At 36.8% G+C, this 17,246-nt stretch overlaps 2 protein-coding genes across 3 annotated transcripts in view; one reads left to right on the forward strand and one right to left on the reverse strand.

Moving 5' to 3' along the window:
• Positions 1 to 2,532, forward strand: part of GLIPR1 (GLI pathogenesis related 1) — a 19,320-nt gene extending 16,788 nt beyond the window's left edge. Inside the window, exons 5-6 of the mRNA XM_047740548.1 lie at positions 2,073 to 2,099; positions 2,192 to 2,532. Of these exons, the coding sequence (XP_047596504.1) occupies positions 2,073 to 2,099; positions 2,192 to 2,346 (182 nt within the window). The 3' untranslated portion in view covers positions 2,347 to 2,532. The remainder of the gene's footprint in view (positions 1 to 2,072; positions 2,100 to 2,191) is intronic.
• Positions 2,004 to 17,042, reverse strand: KRR1 (KRR1 small subunit processome component homolog). Of its 2 annotated transcripts, XM_047740546.1 has the most exons (10): positions 16,886 to 17,042; positions 13,754 to 13,926; positions 11,339 to 11,473; positions 11,037 to 11,162; positions 10,865 to 10,948; positions 9,719 to 9,775; positions 8,016 to 8,186; positions 5,756 to 5,833; positions 5,561 to 5,654; positions 2,004 to 3,498 (listed from the first exon to the last, which is right to left on the reverse strand). In XM_047740546.1, the coding sequence occupies exons 1-10, from the start codon at positions 17,010 to 17,012 to the stop codon at positions 3,359 to 3,361; spliced, it is 1,185 nt and encodes a 394-aa protein (XP_047596502.1). In that variant the 5' UTR covers positions 17,013 to 17,042; the 3' UTR covers positions 2,004 to 3,358. The 2 variants fall into 2 exon arrangements, with proteins under 2 accessions (XP_047596502.1, XP_047596503.1); XM_047740547.1 differs by lacking the exon at positions 9,719 to 9,775.
• Positions 17,043 to 17,246: the final 204 nt, after the last annotated feature.

The raw sequence follows: 17,246 nt of genomic DNA on the forward strand, positions 1-17,246 counted from the left end.
TAAATTTAAGGAAGCAAATAATATCCTTATTTAGCTCTAATCAGTACAACAAAAAATGACTGTGAGAATACAAACTGTAGACCCAGGATTTGCTAATTTCAGCAACATCAAAAAAACTCCTGATTTGTGAACACTAATTTCTCATCTTCACTCCAGGTATAGCCACTTTTTTGATCAGCTCTCTGCGTGGTCATTTCTCCGCTGGTTCAACCATTCACTTCACTCAGCTTTGTTAATGTGTAGCCACTATGCAATGAATCCCTTCCCAGAGTTTCAACATATTAACTGAATTTTTTTATGTTGCTACAATACTATAAAGCGTATTATTTTTTCCAAGTTAGGCAGTATAATATTGGAGTGAAAACCACACATTTTTGAGAGTATGACCAGGTTCAATTTCCAGTTCCACACTGTGACCTTGGGCAACTGATTTCCTCAACAATAAAGTGTAGATGGCAGTATCTCTTCACAGGTTTGATGAAACAGATCAAGAAAAAAGGAAAATATTTATATTTAGAACAAGAAACTGGCATACAGTAGCATTCAATAAATATTACCTATTATCCACAAATTCATCCTTCCTATACTCCCAAATGTTGAGTGTTTTCTTTATGCCCAAACTTTGTCACGTTTTTATGCCCATGAACAAACCTGCTTCTTTAAAATCCATGGTGAAAACTGAGACAATTATTTTTAATTATTTAAGGAGTAATTTAATTTTGCCATTGGTTAGCTATCTTTCCCACTGGATTCTGAATTCCAACAGGTAGGAATTATGCCTAATTCTCTTGTACCCTAGTCTGGCTGGCAAAAGCAGCACTACTTTTAAGGCATGTTTCCTTAAAAAATACTCTTCTTTAAAAATCTAGATAGTAACAACAACTTCACAGTGACAGAAGGAAGTTCGAGTTTTAGCTTTTAATCTTGGGAACTAGCTTTAAATGGCCTCTAATCTTATGGGATAAAAACTGAGAAAATGAAGGCTGTGATCCAGTAATGAAAAGCCCCTGGGCCCTTAAGAAAAATATAGGCAAACACGCTAGTGTGCATGAGGGTAAAGAGCCTTTAACAGATTCCATCTCTGAAAAATTATGACAAATATTGGAGGAAAAAATTCCTTTCTGGTGCTTTAAGTACTGCTGGCAGGTTCGGTAAATACCCATGGAGGCCAAATCAGGATGGTTTTGCATCATGTGCTGGGTATGTTAATGACACATGGGATGATTTTAGCTGGTGCAAGAATATAGATTTGTTTAAATGTTCAAGAGGTGAATACTTACCACTGAAAAAAATGTCTATGTAAGAAAAAGTGTAATGTAGCACAGCACATTCTTGATTTCATGGTATTAACTGCAGAAAAGTTAAAGTACCAGCAGCTTCCTGGTAATTCACTACAGACAAAGCCCAGTCACAGGTTTGATGATCAGGGCTGCTCACAAACACCCCGGCCACGTCCTTGCTGGACTCCACTACAGAACTCAACAGCGGCTCGCCAAGCACTGATGTAGAAGGGGTTATCTATTTGATTAAAAAAGTATCAAGAAGGCTAAGGAGGATGTAGAATTTCCTACCTACTGTTCTGAATGTCAAAATCTGAATAAATCTCAGTGAAAAGAGAGGAATAATTATGACATTATGCAAACCAAATCCCTTTAAGAGAGAGGTCATGGTCTCTTTATTAATGACTGATCATTAAACAGTATTGCTCTTCGCAGGGAGGAACTTATTTCCAGGAAAATATTTTAATAACTTGTTCATGTTGACTCTTACTAACAATTATTTTTATTTTTAAATTCTAATAGTTTGTTATTTTAATTGTATTTATTATCTGCTAGTTACGACATATGAAATTATTTTTCACTTACAGTAACAGTATGCAAAAAGTTTATATAAAAGGTCAATTTTAAAATGTCACGTTAATATAGTTAGTACGAAAAATATTTAATAACTAATGTTTGAAAAACACTATAAGAAACCAAAATCAAGTTAATGGTCATAATTAGAGACTTAGCTTTTTTAAGCAAAATAAAGCCTCACCAGTACAAATTTTTTTCTTTCTTCCTACTTTACAGCTAACCTAAAGCGAGACAAAGTCACAGGTATGTATGTAAATCATTGCTCCATTAAGATCTATGGGAATTACTGCATTCTGAGAAACAACTATTAAGGATATTTTATGTTTGTTTCACAGATTACTTCCCGATTGTGCATCCTGACTGGCCAGTATCTTCACGCAACAGATACCTATCTCTCTTTCTCATTGTTAGTCCACCAATCCTAATACTGAGTGCTATAATGACCATTTGGGTCAAGCACAAATACCCTCACTTAGTTCTTCTGAACTAATATAATCCACAAAAAAACAATTCATTCACATATGGGTTTTTTTTTTTAAAATTAAAAGTTGGGTATATAGTTCTTATTTCTAATTTTAAAACATTTCAGAAAAAAATACGTTGTTGCACTAAACCCTTAACAAAAAGAAAAAACTGTTCAACTTCCTACCTCTAGAATAAACTCATTTTTACTTTCCACTTTTCTATGAATAAGCTCTATTTTCAGGCTACCACAGCTGTGACTTTCTGTAAGGTACCCAGCCTCCGTGTGTCTTAGCTTCTAAAACTACAAAATGAATGTGCTCGATTTAGGTAATTCGAGGTACTCCACTGGCCCTCATTAGTAAAAACATTTCTACGTAAGTGCTGCGTGCTGCTTCAATTCTAAACATCTGGTTTTCCCCACTCTCTTGCAATCTGAGGTCTTTGGTTTACCATTTTCCCAGACTCAGAACAGTAATTAAGGGATTTAAGAGACCTTGCTTTTTTTGCTTGTGGGTTGTTTAAACATAATGTAAAATGAGATTATAAAAAGAAATAAGCCCAAATGTTTACTTGTTAGCATTAGAGAGAGCACTGCAAAGTCTGCATTTATTTTCCTCAAAACCAAATGGTGGGACATGATTCTATTTAAAGACTAACCAGCGGCATCAAGCACTGGATTTGATGGATAATTACAATAGTCACATCTCAAAAATCTTTATATAAAACAACCTAAAAATTACACCAAAGTCATGCTTAGGCCAAACATGCCAAAACAGATTAGGTACGATATATACAAGGTGCATATATACTACTTTCTAGCACAAAGCTTTTAAAAAAACACACAGAAAATACAATAATTTATATTTATAAAGAATATTTATATATATATAAACACTGTTTTGAAGAATGACACAAACTCAGAAAAATGTGATCAGAGTATTCCTTCTCACACATAGGCTACTAATGCCCTAGTATCTCAAAATCCTTTACAAAAGGAGATAGCTTAAAGAGTTCTCATCCAGGGTTTTTTTTTAATGTTACTTTTTTTTCTTTTTTTTTTCATCCGCTTCCAATTTAAGCTTAACTTCTTCAGCTGAAAGAGCTCCCAGTTTCTTATTCTTTGCTTTCTTAACCTTTTCCTTGATGGCGGCGACATCAATTTTATTTTCAGTAGAAGCTAGACAAATTAAAAATGATATATGTAATTCTTTAGGTTTTACCATATAAAACACAGAGAGTATGTATTTGGTGTAATAATTTCAGAGTACAGGTGAAAGGTCATGTTGTAAGATATAAAACACCTCCCTAAAATATAAAACTGCCTAAAGTTAGACATTTAAGAGAAAACAAATGATAAAGTACTTTAAAAATATATTAGTGAAAGTACACATGAAAATGGCTTAGTTTAGTTTAGCTTTTAAACTAATAACTGAATTCAACAATATTAAAACTTAATTTTTTCCTTTAAATTGCAGTTGAGATTAGTTTTGCTTATATTCTTATTCATATTTTAGAACTTAACAGTACTCATTAATATGCCAATTTTCCATTCCACCCATTAAAATAACTTAAAATTTCATGAATAATATTAAAATGTAGCCCTTCTAGCTTCTGTAATTTTAATTAACTAGTCATTAAGCTTTAGGTCAAACTCTACTTCATCTAATACCACACATAAAAACTTAAAAATAGGGGCACCTGGGTGGCTCAATCAGGTGTCTGCCTTTGGGTTGGGTCATGATCTCAGGGTCCTGGGATCAAGCCCCACACTGCTTCTCCCTCACCCCCGTCCCTCCCCGTTCATGCTCTCTCTCTCAAATGAATAAAATCTTTAAAAAAAAACAAAACTTAAAAATGAAGTTTTCTAATTATTAGTTCAATGAATGACTAGTAGTACTTTTATTTAACAAGGTTTTGGTAATAAAGACAATGATCTGAGAGTATTTGGAGATCCTCCTAACAGAATCCAACCATGGAATCAATGTCAAAACCTTGAACAACAAAGAAAAAGGAGAAAAAAAATGTAGGTTTTTCTCACAATTTAAAGAGCAGTATTCAGAGCATAGGAGAATCCCAATATAAGACGTCAAACTTCCCAGCAACTTGAGTAGAGATGTAAAGCTTTTACTATCATGAAATAGCTACATTTTTAATCATTATAAACAGAGATTAAAACGGCTACTAAATGACCTTCTAAGTAAAACTCACAGGCTGAGTAAACTGGAAATTATAATGCTTATGACGTTTTTAATTTTTACATAAGCAATGATCTACATTGAAACAGAGTATTTTTAGAGCTATTAACAATGATATAATATAGGATATTAAAATAGCAATGTTATATCTGGTTTTCACCAATAAGTCAGGTACAATGATGCCAGTGACTTCCCTCCCCTCACTGTGTCACCGGCTACTCCGGAAAATTATTTTAGGAAGAGTACAAGTGTTACTAGTGGGAAAGAAAATGCAAAAGAGGAAAGGGTGGATCAAATGAGGCTAGGAATAGAAAAGGAAAGACACAAAACTTTTTTTTTTTAAATCTTAGAGCACACGAGGAGGGAGGGCCAGAGGGAGAGAGAAAATCCTCTAGTGGACTCCTGGCTGAATACAGGACTCCTGGCTGAATACAAAGCCTGCCACGGGGCTCAATCCCAGGACCCCGAGATCATGACCTGAGCCAAAACCAAGAGTTGGCCGCTTAACCAGCTGAGCTCACCCAGGTGCCACACACTATCTTTTTAATAGGTCCTAAGACCTTGTTATTTTGATAGTGTCCTTTAGCCCAAGGTGATCAGAAATCCATCATAACAATACAGGAATCAAACTTTAAGCCACAGATCACATAAGAGAAGAAAAGCATAACCTCTGATAAGCTCTTTCTGAGAGGCATGACAACAGAGCTCAGCAATCTCACTGCTTTAGTTACTTTTAAATCTACAGAAGATTCACTGCTCTAGTTTATAGCTTTCACAACAGAGTCCTACTCCAGTACAATCAGAGGTCAGGAGAGGACTGTCAATCCAGGACACTCTTAAATAGTCATTAGCTGCTAATAAATTATATAACACCTCAGTGGTCTCGACCCTAGGATTAGTGATTAATGGTATGTCAACAGAACTGATGAAAGATACAGTTATGTCTTTAGTTAACACTCAAAGAGATTCAGAAAAGTTCCCTATTGGGTTTACTTTTCAGCAAGACTTTAATACTAAACCAATAAATGGAGAACAAGCATTTACCTTCCTTTGGTTTCACAACTGGTTTTTCTTTAGGTGGAATAAAAGCTTTGTTTCTTTCCTCTTGTCTCTTACTAAGAGCTTCTGCTTGTTTAGCCTGGATTATTAATAAGAAATACGTTAATACAATTTATCGTTAAGTAGGAATTCAAGTTTCTATGAATTGTGCTATCAATGTTGTGAACTAGACAGTCTTACCTTTATGGCTTCCATTTTCTGTCGCTTCTTTTGACTTGCCTTCAGAAAATATTCACCACTAGCCAATTCTTTATCAATCTGTTGAAATTAGTATTTACAATCATATCAGAAACAAGGTAAATGAGAAGTCATTCCCTGAGAAAGGCACAATGTCCTTGAGGTAAAGAGAGTGAGATCAAAAATCTATGGTCAATTCATAAAGGTGATGACATAAAAAGAAGATGTGCTCTAAGCTGAAGAGAATACAAGCAAAAAGCATGGAGGTAGGAAAGAAGGTGATGTGTTCATGAAATACACAGCAGGCAGTTCTAGATGGGACAGAAGATCAATAATTCACAAAGGTGTAAGGAAACTGGAAAGATTATCTGGGGTAAGCTTGAAGAACCTTGAATGCCACGTGAAGAGGGTGGGCTATGATTTAGAAATGACTGCAGATTTCTGAGAGAAATGAGGAGACCAAAGCAGCATCTAAAAGGTACAGAAGAAAGAAGAGATAAATGCTTGGAATAAAGTAATGGCATGCAAAATGAAAAGAATTGTGAGGATTTGGTGACTAATTCAATGCTAATTAGAGAAAGCACTAGCTTATTCATCAAGATAGAATTGGCTTATCTTACATTAACACATTATTGTATCTAAGGCAGTTAAACTCTTAATAGTTACTAAGCTCTTTACAATTACTAATCATTTAATCCTCATTAACAGTCCTCAGAAGATGTTTTTATCATCTCCATTTTATGTACAGGGAAACTGAGGCATGGATAGGTTAAATAAATTGCCAGTCACGAAGCAAGTTAAGTGGCAGAGTAAGTCAACTGAGACATCACTATTTAAAGAAGCTTAGTCATAGGGAAGAAAGACATGATAATTCCGAACTACAGGACAAGGCCTTAAGATGTAGAGCAAGTGTTATGAAATGACAGTTGCGTAAATAAAATCTACTTTCCCCCAACAAACCGTTCCTTTGTTTGCTTCTCTTTACAGAACAGACCTCATGAAAAAACATTTCCATTGTTTTATCACCATGATCATTATTTCTTTTTCCCCTCTGACCTTTCATCAAACCTCTGAGATTCAAAGTCCAAATACAGGGTTGTGGAGAAGACAGAACACTGAAAGGGATGTGTTTACATGCTGACAACAAAGCATTAGTAGAAAGGAAAGACTTTAGGATACAGCCAAAGGAGGGACTCATAAAGTAAGACCCCTCAGGAGACAGGCAAAGATAGAACTCAAAGAACAGGTAAAGAAAAAATTGGTTCAGGTGGGAAAAAAAAATTATAGGTGAGAGAAAAGGAAGCTGAAGGAATTCTCACTTGATGGTCTTAAATATTTCCATAAAATAAAAAGCAATGTCATCTGTTAGGAGTGAGAGGGTGCTTTAAGAATTAAGAGGATGGGGCGCCTGGGTGGCTGAGTAGCTTAAGGGTCTGCCTTCCGCTCAGGTCATGATCCCAGGGTCCTGGGAATGAGCCCCATGTTGGGCTCCCTGCTCAGTAGGGAGCTTGCTTCTCCCTCTGCCCGCTGTTCCCCCTGCTTGTACGCTCCCTCCATCAAATAAATAAAATCTTAAAAAAAAAAAATTAAGAAGACACAGAGAATTATCTGAAGTTGGAAACATGAAACAGTGGATTTAGTCCAAAGATAAGACTTTCTCCAGCTATGTTTACCACATTCTGAGAAAGAAGTCAAATTTTAGGACTGATCAAGTTTGACAGTTTTGCTGGACAAGTACGAAAAGAAGGAAAAGGCAGCATAAAAGAAAACAGTGATGGACAAGAGAGAAAAGGAAATTGGGGAGGGGGGAAAAGAATGAAGCCAGAAAACAGGTAATAAAATGAGAGCATCGTAATTTAGAAAAAAGATGGATGTGAGAATTTAAGATTTCAAAACTAGAGCAGTCACATGGCACACAGTCACAGGAAAGATGCTAAAGCAGAGTGAGACCATTAAGGGTTAAAATGTTAAATCTTTTTTATCCACGGAACATGTACTGTGGCTACAAGGGCACAACTGACAGCAACCACCTAGACATAGTTTACACTCCTACTGTGAAGCCCCCACTCTCCACGCCCACAAACTTAGCTCAAAATAAGCCTATTTACATTTAACTTTGGTTAAATGTCATACCTGTACACACACACACACACACACACACACACACACAGAGTCTACCTAAATTACTCTCCATAAAGTTTCCGACAAAACAGATTAAAATGGTTTCCCCCTCATATAAAGAAATTCAACATTAAATACTGACCTGACTTTCTGGTTGTGGTGGTGGGAATGGTGTGTACTCTTTCTTGACAGTTTTTTTCTTTGGTTCCTTGCGTTTATTCACATTCTTGTGCTTGAACTGTGGCAAAAATCTTTCCCAACTTTGTGATCTTAATTCAGAATCTTTTGCCAACTCTCGTTTGATCATTAAGGTCTTTAGTCATGGGGATATATGAACAAAGTAAGAATTTTTAAGGTAAGTATTGTTCCTATAAATAATTCAGTTAAAACGAGTAGTTCTTGGGGCACCTGGCTGGCTTAGTCAGTTAAGCATCTGCCTTCACCTCAGGTCATGATCCCAGTGTCCTGGGATCAAGCCCCACAGTGGGCTCCTTGCTCAGCAGTGAGCTTGCTTCTCCCTCTGCCTACTGCTCTCCTTACTTGTGTTGTCAAATAAAAAAATTAAATATTAAAAAACAAAACAAAACAAAACAAAAAACCTCGAGTAGTTCTTAATCTCCTCAATAGGAGCAAAACAGTTCCATAAAAAAAAAGTAATCTCAAACTAAGCACCAGAAAACCATTAGAAATTTAGATTAAATGCAGAACTTCTGGGAGCTCAGTCAGTTAAGTATCTGCCTTCAGCTCAGATCATGATCCCAGGACTCTGGGATGGAGCCCCAGATTGGGGGTGGAGGGGAATGTCCCTGCTCAGCAGGGAGTCTGCTTCTTCCTCCCCCTGCTCACATGTGCACACGCTCACTCTCTCTCAAAATAAAAATAATTAATTAAAAAAAAAAAAAAAGAAATGCAGAACTGTTCAAATAAATTGAGAATTGAGATGAGACTAATTCAGCTTTTCATCCATTAGTTCATTAAAACTTTTAAAACTCAACTTAATAGGAGCAGGAGAGTTCTTAATTAGCAATGTTCCCTGAAAGCAGGAAGTTTTTCGTAGTACTTTATCACAGGGAAAGAAAACAACCACACATTCTCCTATCAGACAAAACCAATATTCTCACATTTCTCCCACTCCATTTGAGTTTTACACACAATGGAACATCAAAGGATGCAAACCAAACATCAGATATAAGACAAGCTCTCTTTATTTTTAATGTCCTATGGCGACTCAAAACCATTCTTTCACCCCAATCTAAGAGTGACTCTGTAACTTCATCAAAATTAAGTGGACTGCTTAAAAAATACCCCTCACAAAATAGCTCATTACAGCATGGTTACATTTCAAAGTGTAATCATGAATGCTATGCACATAGTGATATAACAGATCTCTCTCAAAAAGTTGATAATTTGAACATGAAATTAAAAGAAGTTTTAATACAATCTGATATATTCGATCAATTTAATAGAAAAAAGCCCAATTCTGAAAGATCACATCTTTAAATATAGTAACAGGCCTATCATCCAAGAAAACTCGATCATTACCTTCTACGACCAACTCTATGAAGCTTATTTCCTTTGTATTAGAACTATGTCATACATTATAAGATCCCCTTTCAATAGTTTTCAGACTGTACACCACAGAGACTTAAGTCTCCAAGGATGTAACTACAGGACTAGGGTAGAGTTCAGTGGGCTGAACTCTAGCTCTAATTTACCCTAAATACTTCTGCTTTATCTGTTTTGTGCATTTGGCTTCCATAAAAGATTTAATTTCAAGAAAGGAAATATTTCTGTAGCTAAAAGAAGTCTGACAACCACTGTTAGAGTAACATATAATTAACTCACTTTAATGTTATAAATTGGATGAATATTCTTCATAGTATCTAGAACTACTTTTCGAACCTGAAATTTGCAAAGAAAAATGAATTAGTCACTTACAAAGATTTTAATGAACTAAGTGGAAGGGGATTAATATACGAACCAGGCAATGACTACCCAACTGAATATAGTAGTTACTTCAATTGCTTTGAGTGACTTTTAGATCTTTCGTTAATAGTCAACCTCTCTTGGATGCAATGAAGTTTCTCAACTTTACTGCTAAAATATAACATACAGAACTAAAATAAAAACGTTTTGGAAGTGTGGAATTTAAGATTTAAGGTCAGAAAATATGTGCTCAAATAATGGGAATGCCACTTGATAAGGGAAAGTCACCTAATGTCCTGTTCCAGCTTTCTCATTTGTAGTCTGGAAATAAAACTACCTCAAGGCTCTCCTGTGAAAATTAAATAATATATTTAGACCTTACAAAACTGTAGGGTATTCTATATATATGTTATTATTGCCACATGAGAAAAGGGCAGATAACTTATGAGAAAGAGGTCCAAGAGAAATGCCATTAAAGGTTCTGGAAAGGAAACAAGACCTCGCAGCCAGATCCAGACAACCAAAGCAGTTAACAGAAACTGTAACTGTTAAACTGATTTTCTCATAACATTAAATCTCACAGTTAAAAAAAAGTTCAATATATTAAATAAACATTCTATTAAAATTCAGACAAAAAAAACTTATTTTAAACGAAAGACATTTTCAGAATCTGACCTCTACTGGTTTATATAGGTTACTGCAAATCACCATTTAATTCTCTCATCACTTGTGCACATGTAACTACATATTTCCCACATGTACTACAGACTAAAATCTTAAATAACCATTTAAAATTTGTAGTGGAAAGAAGGATGATGTGCAGACCTTCTAATATGGAAATGGATACCTCTTCAGTTGCCAAAGGTTGGCCATAATATGCTAGGATCTAAGAGTGATGATTCCCTCAAATAAAAGCACAAAGTTTTTACCAAGGGGAAATCAAACAAAGCACATTCTAAAAAACAGTAACTGTTAAAACAGTGTATTATCCAATGAACTATTATAACCAAATTACTTAATTTGTTCTCTGCTGAAAATTAATGGAAGACAGTAAATAGTTCTCACCTCTTTTAAGCCACTAAAAGGTCCAATGACCGAAACCGTGTTTCCCTGAACCATAATATAACAGTTTGTTAAGAGTTCCAAAGCCTGTGTCAAAAGAATAAACTGGAATTCAGTACACTGAAAAACTAAATGACAGAGGAAGACACTTCAGTTTTCCACTGATAAAACGTACCTTCAATGTAGATCCTTTGGGACCAATGAGGCGTTGTCTTCTTTTTACAAATCTTTCTTTATTTCTCACTAAAGAACCTATTTTAATGATGTCACACGCAACATCATCCTGAAGAATTCGTACTGCCTTTTGGAAAAATGAAGAAAATATTTCATTAATATGCTCTACAAATACATTTATTTTCAAGGCCCAGGTTAATGAAATCAAAGCAGAAAAACGAAAACTCTAAGGAGGGATGCAGTGTTATACATGTTATCTCTAATGATGCAAAGAAAGCAAAGTTTTCCTCATTCTAAAGTTACCTGTTCAAATGAAACACTCCTTGCTAAAAGTTTTATTAGGTCTCTGGCTCTAATGATGATATATGGATCAAAAGTCTTCTTTGTTGTACAGACAGTCATACTGCCCTCGATCAGGTCCAGGGTTGCACTAATATGCTGCGAAAAGGAAAGAGCAAATACATCACTGTCTAAAGACCAATTCAATTTTACATAATTATAGAGCTTAACCTAATCAAACTATTAATTACCGTAAATTAAGCTGTAATTCTATCAATTTCCTCCTTGAAGCTGGGTAGTTGATGTAAATAATGAACACCTGATTACTTTCATACTTTAAAGAATCTAAGAAACGCAGGCAACTGAAACCATTTATACTTACTTGGCTTTAGAATACTTTGTACTTACTGGAATAAAGATTATTTCTAGTTTAAAAAATCTCTATCAACACAAATGAGGCCACAGTTAAGACCTAGGGTAAAAATGTAAAGCTACATATAGTTCCCCTATACTGGACGCAGCTCTGATCTGCCGTCTGCTCCTTAGGGTGAGAATGGACTTTCTTTTTCAAACTTTCTTCTCATTGGGATTAGCTAAATACAAAGTAAAAACAAATTCTCACAGGTTCAGAAAGAAGCAATAACTGGAAAGTTACATATTAACTCTTAATAGGAAGAACCAGATTTCAACAAAGCAAATTAAAATGTCATTTCCTGACTGAAAGCATACTCTGAAGAATATTTCAATGTAGTGAGTAATGAACAATTCAATATAAGGATGGATCCCTACAAGTTTACAAGAGTCCAGTCTAAAAATACACAGGTAAGGGGCACCTGGGTGGCTCAGTGGGTTAAGCCTCTGCCTTCGGCTCAGGTCATGATCTCAGAGTTCTGGGATCGAGCCCCACATCGGGCTCTCTGCTCAGCAGTGAGCCTGCTTCCTCCTCTCTCTGCCTGCCTCTCAGCCTACTTGTGATCTCTCTCTCTCTCTATCAAATAATAAAAAAATAAATAAATAAATAAAAATAAAAATAAAAATACACAGGTAAAACAGCTTGTGGTTTGCTGAACCATCCTAATACCTAACAGGCACAAACTCCAGAGCAGTCACATAGTTGAGGAATACACTTTATATCACTACTAGTGTGTGCACAGTGCCTACATATACACATATAAATGAATCAAGTTTCATAAAAATGAAACTTATCCTTACCATATGTGATACATTATTTCTTTCTTTTTATTTATTTATTTTTTGGGCACATTTTTTTTAAAGGCTTATTATATCCACTAAATGGACTTCCTGCTCTACTAACAAGTTTCAATCCATAGTTTGAAAAACAAAAACAAGTATGTCGTCTAGGGAAAATGGCAGCAGCAACATACAGGGGAAAATTGACCACATCCCCATCTTCCATTTAAAATGAAAATTAAGGGGCGCCTGGGTGGCTCAGGGGGTTAAAGCCTCTGCCTTCGGCTCAGGTCATGATCTCAGGATCCTGGGATCAAGCCCCACATCGGGCTCTCTAGAGCTCAGCAGGGAGCCTGGTTCTCCCTCTCCCACTCCACCTGCTTGTGTTCCCTCTCTCACTGTGTCTCTGTCAAATAAATAAATAACATCTTTAAAAAAATTGATGACAATTAAGAAATCATCCAGGAACATGCTTTAACTCAAACTATACAGAAACATGGCAAATATCACAGTACAGAATAGAATAGGGATCCTGAAACCTGGAGTTCACAGGTGAGTTTCAGAAAGTCCATGAGATCCCTAAAATTCTAAAAGTATGTGAATTTTTCAAAGTTATCTATTACTCACAATATTAAAAATAAGTGGAATATACGAATAAACTCCAGGGGCGCCTGGGTGGCTCAGTGGGTTAAGTGTCTGCCTTTGGCTCAGGTCATGATCCCAGGGTTCTGGGATCAAGCCCCACATCCCGCTCCCTGCTCAGTGGGGAGCCAGCTTCTCCGTGTCCCTCTTGCTGCCCCCTCTTGCCCCCCCACAGCCACCTGTGCTTATTCTGTCGAATAAATAAATAAAAGCTTTAAAAAAAAAAAAAGAGTAAAGCTTGTATCTGGCTGTTTAAAATACCGAGGGAACCAGGGGCGTTTGGGTGGCTCAGTGGATTAAGCATCCAGCTCCTGATTTCGACTCAGGTCATGATCTCAGGGTTGTGAGAGAGAGTGCCATACAGCGCCTGAAGTTCGGGGCAGAGTCTGCTTGGGATTCATTCTCTCCCTCCTCCTCTGCCCCTCACCCCAATCACACATGTGCATGGGAACTCCTACGCTCTCTCTAAATTAGATTTTTCTTAAAAACAAAAAACAAAGGAACCAAATTAGCCAGTTATGCTAACACTTTAAAAAAATGAGCATATTTATTTAAAAGTAAAGATATAAGAGCAAAATCTCAAAGAAATATATAAAATGTGCATACATGTTCATTCAAGGCTTTCTGTACCAATGGCCAGCACTCTTTCAAGTAAGCTTCCCTATATTTTGGGAACAAAGTTGCAAAACTGCTCTCCTCCAAGAGTCCTCTGGGATTGTCTTCTTTGGAAAAAGCTGGTTCCTTCCAACCATCAGGAACAGTGAGGAGTTCTGATTCATCTAAAGAGGGGAAGAAACTTACAAGTAAGATTTTACCCTTCTTTTAGACACCTTTTTGAACACTTATATGCATACACTTACATGCTTTCCAAAACTCTCCTTGTAGTTCCAATTCCCACACTCTTTAGATTATTCAACAAAGAACATGCCTCTGTCATTATTACCAACACACTGTATTAAAATTAACTGTATATATTTCCACCTCCTAAAACAAAGTTCCTTAAGGGCAGGAACCCTCCTTGGATTCACAGTAATTCACATATGCCTGACAGACAGTGGGGCACTCCAAAAACTTCTATTGCACTACACTATTAGAATTAGAGATCCAAACACCATTTTGTTTACATGAGTATTTTCAATATAACATTTTGGACTTTGCTGAATTGCAGTCTGTGTGTGTGTGTGTGTATGCATATATATTTGTGTTTGTGTGCGTACACACACACATAAAGCTTAAAAACTGATATTCTGCTGTATATTTTCAGTTACCAATCACTGGTATAGAGTTTTAGACTTTCCAAAAAGTTTTCATATGCCTTATTTCTGTATACACCTTCATCATGACAATTGTGAAAGATAGTTGGAAGAACCAGTATTATTCTCCCCATTTTATAAAAGACATTCAGTCCAGAAAGATTACTGACTTATCTAAGGGGAAACAAAGGTGATTCAGTCTAGGTCTCCATTCAGTTAAACAAAATGTCTCCCAAGGTCATAAATTGATCTCTCAGATCATTTATTAAAACTCCTGGTCCCAGATTTTAGATTAAATCTAACAGCTATGCTTTAATTCAGTACTCCTCAAAGATATGACCCAGAGGCCTGCACTGATCAGCATAAAGTAGGAATTAGGCAAAAATGCAATTCTTGGGCTCCAACTCAGACCTATCAAATCTGAATCTCTGGGGTGAGCCCCAAGAATCTGTGCTTTAATAATCTCATCAGGAAATTCTTATGCACACTAAGTCTGAGAAAAGGGCCTTTGTAGTTCATGTTATCCACCATGGGTAAACTTGCTTCTCTGTCTTATACTCACATCTACTTTGTTATTTCTGGTTCAAATCACAGAGAATTAGCTACCCTTCATACATCACTCACTTCCCAAAATCCTTTAAAAAACAAAAAACCCTCCAATTCTACAACTGTGATTACTTAAAATGCGTTCTTACCAAGTCTCTACCAATTTAAACACTTCAACAGCTACAAATTAAAAAAAGAAAATAGCAAAAGAAATATATAGGAGTTTCACAATAAAGTGCAAATAGCTCAAAAGAACATTAACGCGTTAGTAATAAAGGAAGTTCCAATTAAAACCCCAACCAGACACCATTTCATATCTACCAAAATCAAAGAAATTCAAAACGCAGATTTTATCAAGTGCTACTGTGGATGTAGAGCAACGAGAATTCTCATTCACTCCTAGTGGAAGTATAAACTGACACAATCCCTTTGGGAGAGATTTAGCATTACCTGTACATACCCTAACTTTCATGGATCTAATCCTATTTACATAATCTGGAGAAAACTCTTAACACGCAAACCAGGAGATACACACAAAGATGTTTATAGGAGCACTGTTTATAATAGCAAACAATGGGAGCAATCCAAATGTCTACCAACAGTAGAATGAGAATATAAATAAGTGTATATTCATGAAAGGAAATGTCATCAATATCAAATGAAAAGAATAAACTACAGCTACAAGTATCATTGACTCAATAAGGAAAAAAAAAACAAAACACGTTAGCCTAAGAAGCAAGAACAAGGTCTACAGCCCTCTTACATTCATATACAAGTAAAAAACTGACAAAATGAACCACTTTGGGCATTGGTAGTAAATATGATGCAGAGAATAGAAGATCAAAATGATTCAGGATGGTTACTTCATGTATTGTAAAGGAAAAGACTATGAGAGGTGCTCCTAGAAGGGTCTGGAGTATGAAGTTTTTTCCTGCATAATGGTATTGACTGCTCCTTTCTCACATGCGGGGTTTATTCTGCAAGCTGTACATGGACTGTACTCTGCTATGTTACGCAATTAAAAATAACAGAGCTCCTTTAATACTTCCCTGACTCCTTTAATACTTCCCAAGGTTTTTAACACTTCCAATAAGACTACTCGGGTCTTGGGCTATTTCTTTATCCTCTCTTCCTGTCGTTCATACTGAAGAAAATGTATAAAACCACACTACAAAGACGGCAACTTCAAAGTAAGGCAGTCTAACATTAGAGAATGAGTCGTGTCGTCTAATGTATTAGCCGTTTGACGAAAAGGAATAATGATAAATATTCCAAAATTTCACTAATGGACAAACCAGCGTTAAGAACACGCCAGATACGGCGCCTGGGTGGCTGAGTGGGTTAAAGCCTCTGCCTTCGGCTCAGGTCATGATCCCAGGGTCCTAGGATCGAGCCCCGCATCGGGCTCTCTGCTCCGAGGGGAGCCTGCTTCCTCCTCTCTCTCTGCCTGCCTCTCTGCCTAGTTGTGATTTCTCTCTGTCAAATAAATAAAATATTTTTTTTTAAAAGAACACGCCAGATAGCTCTTTCTCCTTATCTGTCTCACTCCTTTATTATCAGCGCTCACTCATATGTATAACGACCTCCTCCTACTCCTACCCCGTTCCATCTCATTTTGTCAACGACTTTCAAACACCGCCGCGAGAGTAAGGTCCTGCGGCACCCTCCATAATTTCTTAATCTTCTTCCTTTTACATAAGACAAACTCTGCAGCATCTTTACTATGAAAGGCCTCTAGCAAAAGCGGCTAGGAACACGTGGCTGGCACCATACCTGCCAGTCGGTCCCGGAGGCCTGGCTATCATCCCCAATCCTCAGCAACGATAGCTACTCAACTTCACAGAACACACTCAGGCAGCACTGCAAGCCCCCAGCCAGCGAAAGAAAACAACTGTAACTCAATATCCAAAAATCAGATTCAGTTCTCGCTCAAACTTACCTCGGTTGTCCGGCTTCGGCTTTTTCTTACGAAACTCACTTTTCCCGTCCGCGATAGCTCGTCCGCTGAAAGAGGAGGACGCCATCTTCGAATTGCTTCCGGTGTTACCGGAAGTGGAACTGTCCATAAATCCTACCGGATTTTGGTCCTGAAAATCTGTCTACTAAAAACGAGTTCCGTAAAATTTAGACGAGATCTGCGCAATCTCCGTGCGTGCGTACGCTAGAGTCCGCGTTATTTGCACAAACTACAGGCGCTTCTCCTGCGTAGCCAATGGAGAGCTGGAGACTTCTTTCCCAGGATACATGGCAACACGGAGTTTAGCTGCATGCTGGGAATTGTAGTCCAAGACTACAGGCAA

This window comes from Lutra lutra, chromosome 8 (genome assembly GCF_902655055.1).
Source record: "Lutra lutra chromosome 8, mLutLut1.2, whole genome shotgun sequence".
In the NCBI taxonomy this organism is placed as follows: Eukaryota; Metazoa; Chordata; class Mammalia; order Carnivora; family Mustelidae; genus Lutra; species Lutra lutra.

Bases quoted from the DNA above. Each gene is read 5' to 3' on its own strand.
- KRR1 (XM_047740546.1), bottom strand. From the start codon at position 17,012: ATGGACAGTTCCACTTCCGGTAACACCGGAAGCAATTCGAAGATGGCG. The intron at 8,187-9,718 runs GTGAGTTAATTA...CCATGACTAAAG, and splicing joins ATCCAATTTATAACATTAAA to ACCTTAATGATCAAACGAGA. The intron at 5,655-5,755 runs GTAAGACTGTCT...TTAATAATCCAG, and splicing joins AGAAAATGGAAGCCATAAAG to GCTAAACAAGCAGAAGCTCT.